The sequence below is a fragment of the Parastagonospora nodorum genome, assembly GCF_000146915.1.
Source record: "Parastagonospora nodorum SN15 chromosome Unknown scaffold_18, whole genome shotgun sequence".
NCBI lineage: Eukaryota > Fungi > Ascomycota > Dothideomycetes > Pleosporales > Phaeosphaeriaceae > Parastagonospora > Parastagonospora nodorum.
In genome coordinates this window covers 230,739-245,498 of record NW_001884566.1, presented here as the reverse complement: position 1 = coordinate 245,498, position 14,760 = coordinate 230,739, and the positions used below count along the sequence as shown (strand labels likewise).

The 14,760-nt window shown below is 52.1% G+C and overlaps 8 protein-coding genes across 8 annotated transcripts; 4 read left to right on the top strand and 4 right to left on the bottom strand.

The window, feature by feature from the left end:
- Positions 1-41: 41 nt before the first annotated feature.
- On the bottom strand, positions 42-1,668 carry SNOG_10958 (hypothetical protein; the record flags this gene model as incomplete). The annotated part of the gene is made up of 2 exons (XM_001801163.1): positions 42-1,557; positions 1,649-1,668. The coding sequence occupies 2 exons, from the start codon at positions 1,666-1,668 to the stop codon at positions 42-44; spliced, it is 1,536 nt and encodes a 511-aa protein (XP_001801215.1).
- Positions 1,669-2,388: 720 nt separating this feature from the next.
- SNOG_10957 (hypothetical protein) lies at positions 2,389-3,804 on the top strand (the record flags this gene model as incomplete). The annotated part of the gene is made up of 1 exon (XM_001801162.1): positions 2,389-3,804. The coding sequence occupies one exon, from the start codon at positions 2,389-2,391 to the stop codon at positions 3,802-3,804; it is 1,416 nt and encodes a 471-aa protein (XP_001801214.1).
- Positions 3,805-4,075: 271 nt separating this feature from the next.
- On the bottom strand, positions 4,076-4,655 carry SNOG_10956 (hypothetical protein; the record flags this gene model as incomplete). Its single annotated transcript, XM_001801161.1, has 2 exons — positions 4,076-4,288; positions 4,482-4,655. 2 exons carry the CDS (start codon positions 4,653-4,655, stop codon positions 4,076-4,078), a joined length of 387 nt encoding a protein of 128 aa, XP_001801213.1.
- A 254-nt stretch (positions 4,656-4,909) lies between these two features.
- SNOG_10955 (hypothetical protein) lies at positions 4,910-6,162 on the top strand (the record flags this gene model as incomplete). The annotated part of the gene is made up of 2 exons (XM_001801160.1): positions 4,910-5,770; positions 5,833-6,162. 2 exons carry the CDS (start codon positions 4,910-4,912, stop codon positions 6,160-6,162), a joined length of 1,191 nt encoding a protein of 396 aa, XP_001801212.1.
- A 103-nt stretch (positions 6,163-6,265) lies between these two features.
- Positions 6,266-7,948, bottom strand: SNOG_10954 (hypothetical protein; the record flags this gene model as incomplete). The annotated part of the gene is made up of 1 exon (XM_001801159.1): positions 6,266-7,948. One exon carries the CDS (start codon positions 7,946-7,948, stop codon positions 6,266-6,268), a length of 1,683 nt encoding a protein of 560 aa, XP_001801211.1.
- Positions 7,949-8,643: 695 nt separating this feature from the next.
- SNOG_10953 (hypothetical protein) lies at positions 8,644-10,781 on the top strand (the record flags this gene model as incomplete). The annotated part of the gene is made up of 6 exons (XM_001801158.1): positions 8,644-8,669; positions 8,812-9,099; positions 9,149-9,258; positions 9,323-9,437; positions 9,488-9,717; positions 9,781-10,781. 6 exons carry the CDS (start codon positions 8,644-8,646, stop codon positions 10,737-10,739), a joined length of 1,728 nt encoding a protein of 575 aa, XP_001801210.1. The 3' UTR covers positions 10,740-10,781.
- A 1,003-nt stretch (positions 10,782-11,784) lies between these two features.
- On the top strand, positions 11,785-13,819 carry SNOG_10952 (hypothetical protein; the record flags this gene model as incomplete). Its single annotated transcript, XM_001801157.1, has 5 exons — positions 11,785-11,805; positions 11,959-12,531; positions 12,585-12,770; positions 13,046-13,536; positions 13,657-13,819. 5 exons carry the CDS (start codon positions 11,785-11,787, stop codon positions 13,817-13,819), a joined length of 1,434 nt encoding a protein of 477 aa, XP_001801209.1.
- Positions 13,820-13,982: 163 nt separating this feature from the next.
- SNOG_10951 (hypothetical protein) lies at positions 13,983-14,741 on the bottom strand (the record flags this gene model as incomplete). Its single annotated transcript, XM_001801156.1, has 1 exon — positions 13,983-14,741. One exon carries the CDS (start codon positions 14,739-14,741, stop codon positions 13,983-13,985), a length of 759 nt encoding a protein of 252 aa, XP_001801208.1.
- Positions 14,742-14,760: the final 19 nt, after the last annotated feature.

Genomic DNA, 14,760 nt, shown 5'->3' with positions numbered 1-14,760 from the left:
ACAAAGTGGCGTTCTGCGTCATGGTACTATCCTACATGCTTTTAAAACCAGTCACCCCAGTCCGTATCTCCACCTCCACCGCCAGCATCTCCACCTCCCTGTGAGCCCCATGGATCCTGCTCTAAATTGCCGTCTTGTGACCAGGGATCTTTTGTCTGGCCCCAAACGTCGTCTTGTCCAGGCTGCTGTTGCCCAGGGTTGTCGAGATATGGATCCGAGTTTCCAGCTTGTGGACTCTGATCATCCTGTGACTGGCTACCTCTTCCCCTCTGCATGGCCTCATAGCCAGCCATAGTCCCAGCGCCGACGGCTGCACCTTCACCCGCTCCAAGGCCGCGTGCTGCAGCACCGACTTCGCCTGCGATGCCTGACTCTCCCGCTGCACCAACTGCTCCTGCACCAGCGGCTCCAGCTTCCCCAGCAGCAGCTCCACCAGCGGCCTCGCCACCCCCAACCCACGGCATCCACAAAGGCCACATGCCGCCTACACCAGAAGAACTGTGTCGGCTGAAGTAATCGAAATCGATACTGACAGCAGTGGCAAGCATGACGGCACGTTGGTCAAGCGTCATGCCGGATACAGGACCTGTCTGTTCTGCCTCTGTGCCGGCAGAGTCCATGCGAAGAGCGTACACACCGGTGTCTGTAAATATCTCTCGTGCGAAGCCGCCAAAGTTGCGGTTCACAGAGCCGATCAAACGGTTGTCTTCGGACTTCAAGCTAAAGTCCCACGACAGGAAAGGCTCATCTACACGGGCGAATTGTTGCATGCCGACTTCTCGCGAGTCACCCTCGACTACTGCCACGGCTTTGGAGCTTGACAACGGCAAGTCGCCTGACGAGATTTGTGGTGTGTTGGGTGCGGCTGGATCGTCTTCGAGTTTGCGAGCGAGGAACATGTTGTACTTTCGCCGGAGCGGTGCCCACTCTTGCTCTGCCGAACCGATGATTCTCATATCCTGCAGAGGTATGCTGGATATGTTCGCGCTCGTCTGGCTTACAATGCTTCCTGCGCTTGTGCCTTGCAGACTATTGGAGCTAGTGTACGCAGCCCCATCTGCTCCTACTGCGTCATACACCCGAATCCTGCTGTTGATCCAGCTGAATGGGCGATGGAAGCGCAGCACCTCCTTCTCTTCCCTGTCAAAGACATGAGTCGTGAAGCTCCGATGTGTCTTGAACATCTGTCTCGCCACGGCATTTCCCATGCCATGTTCTTGTTCTGCCAAGTAGCCAATATGACTGCCGTGCGGATCCATGATCACGTATCGATTCGCTTGCTCGAAGCCCATGAGCACGTTCATCATCTCGAGTTGCCGCTGGATGACAAGCGTTGAGTTGTCGAGCAGGCGCATAACCGGATGTGTCTCTTTGAGGACGCCATTTGGGTCTTCGGGTATGTATACAGGCGTGACTAGGCTGTTCTCGCCACTGGGTTTTGTCGCGAGCGCCTGCGATACAGCATCGACTTTGGAGGACTCCGCGGGCGCATCTTTGGGTGGCTCGTTGGGCTGTTCTTTGGACTCGTTTCCCGACGGCTTAGAAGGGGCTGGGGTTCTTCGCTGTGGTGGAATCTGTCTAGACAGGCGGCCTCGAGGGCCAGGTGGTGGCGGCGTAGCCCGAGTCGCAAATGTTCGCATGCACTGACGAGGCAGCCGTAGGGACCATCTTGCTGCTGGTAGCATCTTGTACTTGTTATAGGCTAGCCGATGAGCTTGTGAAACTGTTAGATACTCTCTGTTACTGTGTCCAGGAAAGATACAATTGTGACTGTAACTCGATTGACCGTGGCGTTGGAAACGGTAGGTACAGATGCTGTTCAAACATTTCGGGATAATGCTCAAATCGAGCTGCAAGCAATTACGTCATCACAGATCACGCTAGATCATTACAAATGTCTGCCTCCCGGAGTCCATAGCAGCGTACATAAAAGCCGTCTCTGACACAAGGATCTCAAATTGCCAGTCAGTATTGTACTGGACGCGTGAAGCACATCCATCCTCATGTGCTTGGACGCGCTTGGAGCTAACATGACTAGCGCCTTGGCCCGCCGCCAAAATCAGAAGCGACGGAAGTTTTCCATCCTCACCTCCAACTTTCTTTGAGGACCACCGTCTCCATGAACGCGACAACACAACAACGCTTGTACAGCCGGGTAAGTCACCATGATCTCTTATCTCCTTGCTCCCTTTCTATGATGACAAAATCTCTCATATCGAATCACTGTAACATAGCATTCACTTGTCTGTGTTTTGGTGACTCATGCTGCACCCGTTACTTAAAGACTACAACGGTATCTGATCGAGCTCTCGAAATCTTGTTACTTGCAGACTGTTTGCGAATCTTCTCTGACAACATTTCAGGTTCACCAAAGACCGCGCAAACAAGATGGCGGTTGATCTGGAGGCACAGACCCCGGTTCAAGATTCAAGTACCACTGGCACCACCTCGCAACCATCTCATGACAAGACCGCAAATGGCGCACTAAGGAAGCCTCGTCCGCGACGACCCAATTTCAATGAGATTCATGCCAAGCCTCTGCCAGTAGACGTCTATCCACTACCAGCCTTCATCCCACACAACCCTATTTCGATTGTGCGCATTGCCATATCACTGCTCTCGCACTCGATCTTCCCGCCGAAGTCACACCCAGTTGTACACAGGGCATACTTCTCGCCACAGACACAGTCCATCCACGTCACGGATCCTGTTTCGATACGTGCACTGTGGGAACAAGGATTCTGGGGCAAGGGTTCTTTAAGTCGAAGTGAGCCGCAATGGCTTGCTGGTGAGAAGAAGAAGCGAGGCGTTCAAGCAGGCAAGACGAGCGCAGAAGTCACGCAGAATAGACGTGAAGAGAGGAAGCAGTTCAAGCTCGAAAGAGCGAGAGCGCAGAGGGAGGCAATCGAGCAGCAGCTAAGGCAGGAGGGCAAGCTGGATGCCGATGGAACCATCGAAGATTTGGTCGAGGATGGTCAGGTGTCTGAGAGCCCGAAAGGGACCTTATACAACCCAGATGCTGGAGATGTCGTCGCCGTGGGCAGTAACGACATCACCCTGGAAGTTGAAAGGATGCTTGCAGAGGAAGCAGCTGATGGGCAGGCGTTGTCTCTTGATGACATCAAGGATCAGGAGCACCTTCAGCTCACGCCAGAAGAGGCCTTCTTCCTAACCTACACCTTGGGGGCCCTGTGCGTCGTCTCTGAGGATGGTCCTACCGACTCCTATCCCACCTGGTTCCTTCTCAGACTTTATGCCTTGCATGGCAATTCACCAGTTCCCGAACAGGAAATGCGCCAATTGCAAAATGTACTTCGAAAGTATGAGCACGACAACATTGTTCTCTCGGATGTGAGTAATATCCCATCCGTGGAACCCGACAGTCAGTTCATCTTACGCTACGTGGTCTTCCATCACTTCCGTAGTCTGGGCTGGGTTGTACGGCCCGGAATCAAGTTTGCCGTGGACTACCTTCTCTATCTCCGCGGTCCAGCGTTCCACCACGCTGAGTTTGCGATTATGATCATACCCTCCTACTCTCATCCTTACTGGACCGAGGCGCCTGAGCACGAGTCTGGTATTGAAGCGAGAAAGAAGGAGTTAGGCAAGAAGGATTGGTGGTGGCTGCATCGAGTGAACAGAGTGCAGACCGCTGTCTTCAAGACCTTGGTACTGGTCTATGTGGAGATACCTCCGCCGTGGGATAAGGACAAGATGGAGGTGGATATTGGGAGTGTACTGAAGCAGTATACAGTTCGTGAGGTTATATTGAAGAGATGGTCCCCGAATAGGAATCGGGATTAGGCTATGCAGCAATGAGAGATTCACCCTCAACCACTTCCACTTTCCTCATTCACTTTCATGGCCGTGAACTAACATTTGTTCCGACTCGTCCACACTGTCTCTTCGTTCGATACCTCATCTTCCTAGCATAGCCGTCACTCGTACCGTTTGCAGGGAGAAATACGAACAGGCATGGTGAGCAGTAAGGCTTCCACAGCCTGACGGTAGGTGACTTTCTGCTGGTGCTTCCAGAATCCGTACTCAAACTTCTCATAAACACCATGACCCCAATTCACAACGTCACACCAGTCCTCTGACCCGGCAGGGTACTCTCCTCAAACTCGATCTTTGTGATGTGTTGCCCGGGCACAACAACGAGGCCGACGTAGCGGCTGTTCCAGGGCACGGAAGTCGAGGGGTTGCCGGAGTCCTGGACGGCTTTTCGGATGACTTCTATGGAGGGGGCGCGGTATTCGTGGGCGAGGGCGAGAATGATATTTTGGTCCTGGGGGAGTTAATGGAGACCCAGTGTTTATGGCTCAGGAAAGCATATTGATTAAGTAGGGTCAAATGAAAGTCGTCGTACATTTACGGACGAGCCATGTCGCTGATACTATTCTTGAAATATACCATGAAATCCAAAAGCACCGAAGACGAAGGGGAAATGCGTCGACATGTAAAATCACGTTATGACCTACCTTATCGGTACACTTCATCTGGCCCCCAAATACTCGTCCGTCTGAAGCATGGATACGCAGGTTCTTTCCTATGAACTGCGACAGCCACAAGGTAGCCTCGTTGTTGTCCATGGCGCGGTCCTTTTTGAACCAGGGCAACCAACTGCGGCGATTGTTCTTGATAGGGACAGCCATGGTGCAGACAAGCGAAAAGAGGGCACGTTTGTGGCTGTGTAAACTAGGACCAGCTTCATGCCTGCCCCATGCGGTGGCTTGACGATGCGGGATGCTTGGCGCGTTTGGCATGTTTGGTCCAAAAGTTTGGAGAATGGCGGACTTCCGAACGTCAGCCATCGGCGCCAGAAATTGTTCAACCACAGATTGCAGCATGTATTCGATACGGCAGAACTGCCAATTGGCGCTGAGAAGCACGAATAACGGCTGCATATATGCCACTGGCTCACGACGCGCCTTCTCAAGGACGAGCGCATGCTCAAGAGGTTTGTATTGCGGTAGAAGTCGACGACACCTCGACTCACATATACACAGGCGCACTGCCCGTCTACCTCGAGTCCTCCAAGCCCGAACTTGCCACACTGCTCGCTACGCTGAACTCGAAAATACTACTCCCCCGCCACCTCACCAAGGAGCAACAGAAACTCGTCTATAAACAAGACCAGAAGGCAAAACTCGAAGCCGAGCCAATCGAGATCACACTCGGCGACGTCACGCTGCCGCTCGAGCACATCGACAGAAATCACCTCCCGACGCGCCAGAAGACCATCGCAGACATCCTCAAATTGAGCGAGGAGGGCGCGTCCCGCGAGGACTGGGAGAATGTGGTGCGCATGCTGGAGGGATTTGAGAACGCGGGCATCAGGCTCGATACGGCCAAACAGGCGATGGTGATACGGAAGCTGTTCCAAAACGGCCAGGAACATCTCGTGCTGAAGGCGTTGCAGCGCCCCAAAGCCACGGGTCTGCGCATGCGCGACTGGCGACCGCTGTTCCAGATCTTGCGCGGTGTATTTGACCAGCCAGCCTTGGCGGATTGGGAACAGGTAGAGACGGAAAATGCGCTGCGGCTCGCGAAGCAAATCGTCGAGCTACTGGAGGATGAGGAGCACTGTGGCGCGTACCCAATCGGCGAGGAAGTTTCAAAACACGACTTCAGAGGGAGGCCTGGTGTCATAGCGGTGCCGACTGCACTCGCTGCCGCACTTGCTCTGCGGCATGAGGGCGATGTCGAGGAAGTCAAGAAGCTGGCGGGACGATTGGTGGTTGCTATGAAGCAGCATGATCCTTACAACGTAAGTGCCCCGAACAAGTTTTTTTACTATTCCAACGACACGAGACTGACGCTGTGCTCCAGGCATTCATTGACGATGCTGCCGTGAAATTTGCCGCTACGGAATCTGATTTCAATAAGACATGGCTTCACGTCCGCCACGCTACTTCCGCTATCAACACTCTCCAAGAAATCATCTGGGTATCCAGTGCGCTCAGGACGTCACTGAAAGTTCTTGGAGACAATATTCCGCATGCGGAGGAGGCGAGGCAGTTTGAGAGCAAGGCCACCAAGACGGTGGACGAGGGATGTGAGATGGTGAAGAGGTTGAAGACGCGGAATGGGAAAGTTGTGCTAGGGAGCATGGCGGATCACGCGTTGACCATGGCAGATAAGGCGAGGGCCCTGGCCTGAAGTACACAAGAGGTGCATGGATGTATAGAACGATGTATATTACCCTACACACGACACATACCACGTCTTGACGAGCTAAACTGTGCATAGCTGATCTCCACACTTAGGGCAGTTCCAACACATCCTTTAGCACCGCCAACGCCGCAAACAACTCATTGTCATGATACCTCCGCCCAACAATCTGCAAATCAACCGGCGCCCCTTCGAAATCCCCCTGCTCCCATAACTCCCGCACATGCCGACACTCCTCACTCAACGGCTCGTAATCCTCAGCATACGCCTCGCCCTTCTCCGTCCGCACAGCCGTTGGCACCACCACGCCCGGATAATCCACATAATTCCACAACGACGTGTACGTCCAGTAAAATGCGGTGTCGTGCGCGGACGCCGGCCCCACAAAAGCTGGGCCGATGACTACATCGACGTCCTGCGCATTCCAGCTATCTGCGAAGGCGAGCCGGAATTTGTCGCGCTGAGAGCGCAGTTGATTTACGTCTTCGGCGGTGAGCATGCCGTGCGGCGCGGCGGTGGATGTGATTGCTTGTGTGAGGGGCAGGATGGGTTCGCCGCCTGCGGATATGACAGGGAGCGTGGTGGTGCCGCCATCGGTCCAGTAGGTGCGGAGGGCGAGGGACCATGCTTGTTTTGCGTTGTGGGGCGTGAAAGACTTTACGTCGAAGCGCGAGGAGTGTTTGGGGTCGGAGAGGCGTTCTCTCGCCCAAGCTATTGCGCGGCGAACGGGGGGTTGAGGCAGAATAAACCCGTCGTGCTCGATGATTCCGATTCTGAGGGGTTTGGGGAGCGCGGTTTGACTGCCTGTCCATTTCAAGGGAATGATCTTGGGATCCTCGAGCCACGGCTGAGCATCGAGGATTGACTTCGTGAACACCTCTGCGTCGCGGAGTGTCCGGCACATGGGCCCCGTCGAGCTTTCGATGTTGAGTTCGGCGGCGAAGGCGTTGCTCAGCATGTGTTTCATCGGGAGCGTGCCTGCCGTCGGCTTGTAGCCGTAGATACCACAAAAGGCACTTGGGGCTCGTATACTCCCACCAATATCAGTCCCGACGCCGAGGACTGAGCCCTTCATGGCGATGAGGGCTGCTTCACCTCCCGACGAGCCGCCAGCGCTGAGGTGGATGTTGAAAGGGTTGAGAGTGCGGCCGTGATGCGATGTTGATTCGAGGTGCATGATAGCTTGGGGCTGGTTTGTTTTGCAGTAAAACACTGCGCCCATGTTCCTGAGCATGGCGACCATTTGGCAGTCCTTTTCGTTTAGGGCGGTGGTTGAGATGCAACCCTGCGAGGAATATGTCCCGGCGATGGGCATGTGTTCTTTGATACTGATGGGCACGCCGTGCAGCGGTCCAACTGTCTTGCCATTTTTCTCGAGATAGGTATCTAACTCTTGGGCGCGCTGTATCGCCTCGTCCATGAACCAGGACGTCAAGCAACATGTTAGTTGGTGAGCGATGATGGCGCGCTTGCAGAATGCGGTTGCGACTTCGACCGCAGTGAGTTTCTTTGCTGCGATGGCTTCGGCCAACCCGCATGCATCGTAAGACTCAGTAATGTAGATCTCTTTAGCGCTCAGGAGGCCACAGGTAGTTGGCAGCGTTGATACATCAGTAGGAGGATTGGAAGTGGTCTCGGCAGGCAAACGGAGGTGATTCGGTACTTTTTTAGCAAAGGTTTGGAGCAAGGCGGCGCGCTTTGTTTCGTAGTCTGGGGTGCCTTGCGGAAGGCCCTTGGGTTGGATGACAGGCAGTTCTGGTGGTCCGCCGCCCATGTTGTGTGGTGTATTTGACTGCTGTATGTGATCTTGTACAGTTGAGAATCAGTGTGATAGACTCGTGCGAGTTGTCAAAAGTCAAATTGCTGAAGGATTGTATAATAGACTGGTGGAAGTCATCAAAAGTCAGGATGCTGGAAGATTGGCAAATTAGTTTGATAGACTCATGCAAGTCATTCAAGTCAGGATGCTAAAAGAATACTTCGAACCATTCCGGCTTCCTTATCAGTGATGCCAGCAGAGGCGTGCCGTAGCCGATGCACAGTGAAGCCATGTATGGTGGGGTTGATTACGGCTTCGATATCCGAGGCTTCGTGCCAGGTAAGATATCATGGAAATTCGCGCCTATTTCAACGCGCAATTGGATCTGATACGACGAAAGGATAATGCGCACGTTGGCGTCAACGTTGATGCCAGGTCAACGCGATAGCGGAAACTCTCCGCCGAGGAGGGGTTCGGATGGCGCTAATGCACCACCCTTCCTCCCTGTATCTATTAGCCGTAAAGGGACTTTGGTTCATCTGCCACACGACGGCCGTCCAATCTCATCTATTTGCGCGGCCTATCTTCTAGCGTGAGATTCCCCGCGTTCGCGAGGCCATACTTCGGACACATGAGTCGCGATAGCGAGCAGCCGTAGATGCCTCAAAGTCTCGATCAGTTGGGATGTCGCGTGTCGAGCTTCAACAAACATGATGATAGGGTACTGCAAACTAGGGTTCGTGATAAGCTGTAGCTGTAGGCCTCGCCACCAGCCATATCTTCGGGGCCTAGTCGCCGATACCTGATCGCTTTATGAGTGAACAGGGTTGGGAGACTGCCTCCTATCCAACATAAGTATCGGTGGAAGTGTCGTACAGCGCCTCGCAACCCCTCTTTGACGTCAAATACTGGGATTCTTTTGGGCCTTCGAATGTATACATCCCACGCTACAATCTGCACACGATCATACTGCGATTATGGCGACTCACTCGGAAGCAACCACTATTCCAGGGCACCGTGCATCTTGTAGACCTTGAGCATACACTCCAAGCTCGCCATGCCGGTGCTGGAGATATCGTACTGGTCCCGACACCATCCAATGATCCAGATGATCCTCTAAATTGGTCGCCGAAACGCAAGCTAACATCAACCATCTGTTCAAATCTGTGAGTAGCTCAGGGTGTATTTCGGGTGCCGAAGTTAACGTATAAATAGCTATACATGGATGACTGGAATGGCTGTCTCGACTGTTTATTCGGTGCTCGTGCCCTTGTCGGAGAACTCGGGCGTATCTGTCTCGACGCTCAATGAAGGCACTGGTTATAGTAAGTAATGGCATGTAGGCTGCAGCTGACACGGTTGCTGACTGCACACTTCGTGGTTTGACAGTGTTCCTCCTACTCGGTTGGGGTCTACTCTTCTGGCAACCAATCGCCCTGAAATACGGCAAGCGACCTGTTTACCTTATTTCCGTACTGGGTGCTATCGGAACCAGCATTTGGAGGTAAGATTTGCAAGCTAGTATGTGCCGTTCATGGTTAATCATCTTGACAGTGCCTACGTCAAGAGTAATGGAGAGTGGCTTGCAAGATGCCTTGTGATGGGGTTCTTCATCGCCCCCATTGAGGCTCTGCCAGAAATCTCGGTCACTGACATCTACTTCACACACCAGCGAGGAACATTTATGGGCATATACGCTTTCATGCTTGCCGGTAGCAATTACTTTGCACCCATAATTTGCGGCTTTATCGCGGAGCGCCAGGGTTGGCAGTGGGTCTTTTACTGTGCGTAAAGTCCAAACACTAACCCGTGTGTAATATATGCTGACGTTGTAAACCAATCATCAGGGCCGGCCATATTCAACGCATTCACCTTGATCTTCCTTTTCTTCTTCATGGAAGAGACAAATTACCGGCGTCAGTCAACTGAAAGTCCCAGTGCACCGAGTCCAACCCCAGAAAACAAAATTATCGATAGTGGAGACCACGAAAAGGCACATGCAATATCTCCTCAATCTTCCTCAAGTATCCAAGCGGGAACAGTCACGAAGTCCTTCAGCCAGAAACTCTCACTATGGCAGCCAATGCCTGAGCAGAACCTATTCCAGAGCGCAAAGCGCAGTCTATCATATCTTGCTTGGCCAGTAATTGCTTACTGTGGTTTCAGCTACGGCTCCTACTTGATCCTGTTCAACATTCTCAACGCCACGGCTTCCATCATCTTAGGTGGCGCACCCTACAATTTCAAGGCTTCAATGGTCGGCCTGTCATACATCTCCTGCGTCATCGGAGTTGTAGTCGGAGCACTCACATCTGGCCGCGTGAGTGACTGGCTAACAGTCAAGCTTGCCCGGAAAAACAACGGCATTATGGAGGCCGAGCACCGACTATGGCCCTTTGCAACTTGTTTGGTTATGGTGCCCGGTTCTCTCCTACTATGGGGTGTCGGTGCCGCCCACGGTATCCACTGGTTCGGCCTCATTGTTGCAATGGGATGCTTAGCCTATACTTCGACTGTGGGTGTGACGTTGAGTGTCAACTACATGATCGACAGCTATCACGACATCAGTGGAGACGCGATTGTTGCTATCATCTTGATCAGGAACACTATGTCTTTTGCGGTCAACTATGGTATCACACCTTGGCTTAGAAACTTGGGATACCAGAATTGCTTCATTAGCGCGGCGTTCGTTGGACTGGCAGCATCGTCGGTGTTCCTTGTCATGATCAAGTATGGTAAAGGGCTTCGCGTCAAGTCGAGCAGCAAGTACTGGAGCATCGTCAATGCCGATGAGGTCAAGACATGAGTTTCTTAGACATCTAAATAACATACTTTTCCAATTCTGCAAGACTGTCACACATAGTTTCTAGAAGCCCCGTCTGTTCTTCGTTGGCTTTATAGGTATGAATGCTCATGTATCTACAAGTGGTTCAAATGTATGGAAATGGAGCTCCACGGCTCGGGCTCACCTTCCCGCGAACCCCTCAACGGCCTTATCTAGCGTGCGCTAACCCCACGTGAGCACTTGCCGTTAGTGCGAGAGAGCCCGTGCGCGTTCTTTCTCATATCTGCATCCTGGACGTCTGTCATACAACACTCATTTTCATAGGGTATGACTATCAGTGGACTCCGTCTCGGTGCCACAGAATGTACAACATGTGAATGTTTGCAGTTCTGGCTACGCAAACTGTGACAAGACGATTTTGCAATAACTCGGAACGACGTCCCGCATCGCGATGAGTGGCTCAGCACATCGACAGAGACTAAGAGGGAAGACAGGCTGCATTAGCTGTAGGTCGTGCTCATCTGGACATTTGAATGTCGCTAACAACTTAGGCCGTAATCGACGGAAGAAGTGTGATGAACGACGACCAAATTGCGTGAGATGTGCAATCTCAGGTCGCAAATGCGAGTGGCTCGGCGAGACGCAACTCGTAGACCGTCGATATGCTTCTCATCCAAAGTCACGATACAGCAGCACTGACAGCGTCGCATTGGTGTGCCTGAGATCTGAGAACGCCGCTCACAAGAAGCTCACGCTCGATCTGGAAGTTATGATCTCACGTCATTTCATTGAGAAGTACTATCACTTCCTCCTGCTTCCAAATTGCCATCGTGCTTTCCACGATGGCTGGATTCAAGAGATTCAGGAGCTAATGGTCATGGACGAAAGTCTTCGATACTCCGTCTTGGCTAATGCAGCATCACATATACACAATGTAGACACCAACCCAGCCATGCAATCCATATCACTACACTACTATTCGAAGTCGATCAGAAGGCTTGCCGATGTCTTGAGCCTAGCGACTAATCGATATCTTGCAAGCTATAATGGATTTCTTATGTCAGTCATGCTACTGTATCTTCATGGAGTAAGTGAAACCCGACCATCTCAATTTGACAGTATTTCTGACCAAAAATAGTGCGCGGGCAAGAGTACTTACCCGGACATTCCTCCGCATCTATACGCAGCGATGCGCGTTTTAAGACTGCGACTTTTTGAAGCACCCAACCATACCCTACAGCCATTTGATCACCTGGCACTTGAGAGTGTACTCTACCAATCATTTCTGACTACCACTGTGCTCTGGTCCGATCAACATCCGCAGACAGAGTTCGACCTGCTGTTCTGGCGCAAAGCCGAGCATTTCTTGAAGCAGAACACAATGTTTCCCGAACAGCCCGACAGTCTAAATAGCCCCGTACTGGGTGTGCCGGTTGCGCTTTTTCGACTTGCCATACAGGCGAAGCAGGCATACCAGCTTCCTGGAAGTTGCTCCAGCTCCGAATTGGCGCAACTTCGTGCCGAGATCGAAGATTGGGAAGCTTTTGTCTTGGGAAACGGACCTGTCGGCGTCTCGAATGATATCAATGCTTTTCATCGTCAACAGCTGTATTATGACGGAGCAACCCATCTGTACGTGCTCATTATCTCACTTCTTCTCGAGCAAGCAAACGCGAAATCGGCACCTGCAGATCAACAAGATTTACAAAACGCCCGACTCCCTCAAGCCCTACCAAAGAGTACTTGGCAGATACAAAAAGCGCTTGAAGTTCTTCATACATTTGAACTCGATGATGACTGGTCAAGCTGTTATGTAAGTCTAGTATGTATACAGTGTGTGAGACACTACTGACTTCGTATCCATAGATCGGAACTTGGCCCGTCTACACAATGGGCTTTTTCCTGAGCGAAGTGAAAGACATCGGATTGATCCGCGGTGAGATGGACCGCAGATGGAGGATCACCAATAACATGCAGATTCCTCGGTTTCGAGGCGACCTAGAGGCTGCCTGGTTGGCACGCGGACGGTCCCAAGACCCTCATCAAATGGAGGTATGAAAGGCACTAACTTTCGGTGTAAAAGTCTAAAATGTCTTGAGTGAAAGACAACAAACACGCAGCTATTCGATAGACCGCTGCCTAACAAACAAGAGGAAGCCTGCCGAAAGCTTGACCACGACTAGTATAACTACTCACCACCGTTCCTTTTCGTTTCTTCCTACGACCAAAGACGAGAGTAACTAATCAACAACCCAATCCTATCTTAACTACGATATCACTCGATCAAAATTTCGTTCTTCTCACTCCCGCCAGAGCTGAGAAATCAGATCTACGGATATGCTACGGATATCGAGACGGCACCATTGTTCGACTACGCTGGCCTACATATGTCATGTCAGCAGATCAAACAAGAGATGGAACACGAGGTACTGAGGCTTCTGCACGTGTACTTCAAGCGCAAACTTTTGACGACCCCTGGACTCGGAATTGAGTTGCCGACAACGTTCAAAGAGGTTGGCAAGTTGCGCATCTCCCTGTCGGCCGAAGTCTGGGCCTGTTGCCTTTACACACGCCGTCCTTTCTGTGGATGCGCTGATCGGAAGCGATGTGTAGATTGGATACTAGGCCTCTGTCTCGACTCGCTCACTATCGCATATCACGAAGACGAGAGCGCACAGTACGAGGCCCTCAACTTCTCCTTCCTCGATGCAGGAACTCTTCGTCAGGTCGGGTCAGGGCACAAGGCCCGAAGTCTCACACCCAATTGGGATTTGATAGAGGTGAAGCGACATGTCGCACCCGAGAGTTGGCCACGAATGTCAGCAAGATTCTACATACGTTGTCTCTGGTCCATGCTAGATGGAGGATACAGAGTGACCTACACGAGGTGGCGGAATCGGTATGCTAATACTCGATATTTTTACAAATTGCGTCATAGCAAGATTGAGAAATTGCTTCACAAGTTGTTGGCTTGGTTGATGCTTCTCATCATTGCCATCGGCGTAGCCGGCGATTTACAACCTCTTCTTCAAGAACACTGTATTCTTGCACTGTGCATCACTGCCGGTCTGGTCGTATTCAACAAGCTTCAGGACCACTAGAAGCAGTGTTCTCTCAGAGGCGGGTTAAGCGAATGAACAGAGAGCTATGAAGGATGGATCATGGACCTTTTAACGTTTTTCATATGTTTCCCGACTATCAATACATGAGTAATTTTCCGTCTTTTCTTTTGCATCGTGAAATTTTGATACACAACGATGACGTTTATAGAGCGAGCATGACCAGTCCAACAGCACCTCCTATAAGTCCAAGGGACACATCCCGTCGCTCAGCCGCGCCCTCGAAAGGCACTGTAGTCGGCCTTGCACCGCCTCCACCAGTGCCAGTCGCACGTCCCCGTCCATTCCCACCACCGCTCCCACCTCCATTTCCAGCCGTCGCGTTCGCCCGCCCATCCACCGTGAAGAAGTTACCCGCGATTGGCATATCCAGCCTGTTATCCGCCATGAACTTGTTAATGTCGAAGTTGAACCGAGCATCAGTAGTCGCAAAGTCAGTTGCCTGGACTCTGAGTGTTGACGGTTCCTTGAACAGGAGCTGTACATAGCGATGCGCCATTGTGTCTGTTGCTGGAGGGCCAGGAGGAAGATACATTGCAGGGCCTTGCTGCCTCGATGCCAGAATCGTCGCTGAGCCGCTGATCCTTTGCTGTGTGGCTTTGAAGCCAGTGTTCATTGCGTGCAGCAGGACGCGGCGGGTTGTGCTGCCTTGTGCAGGTGGCACGTCGAGGTCGAGCATGACGAACATGAATGTGTCTGCTGCGGTCATGTTGTTGCTCGCAAGGGCGATTCGGGGCTCGTCCATTGTTGTGGCTTTGGGAAGGAGTTCGCCCGGCGTCCTGACTGAGGTCGTGTTGAAGAAGAGCTCGAGCTTGGTGTTGACGGCGGGAGTGAAGCCTTTGGGTGTTTGCGCATGTGCCAAACTCGCCAAAGCGGCGACTACCATTGAAGAAGAGATATACATGATGAAGATGTATGTACTG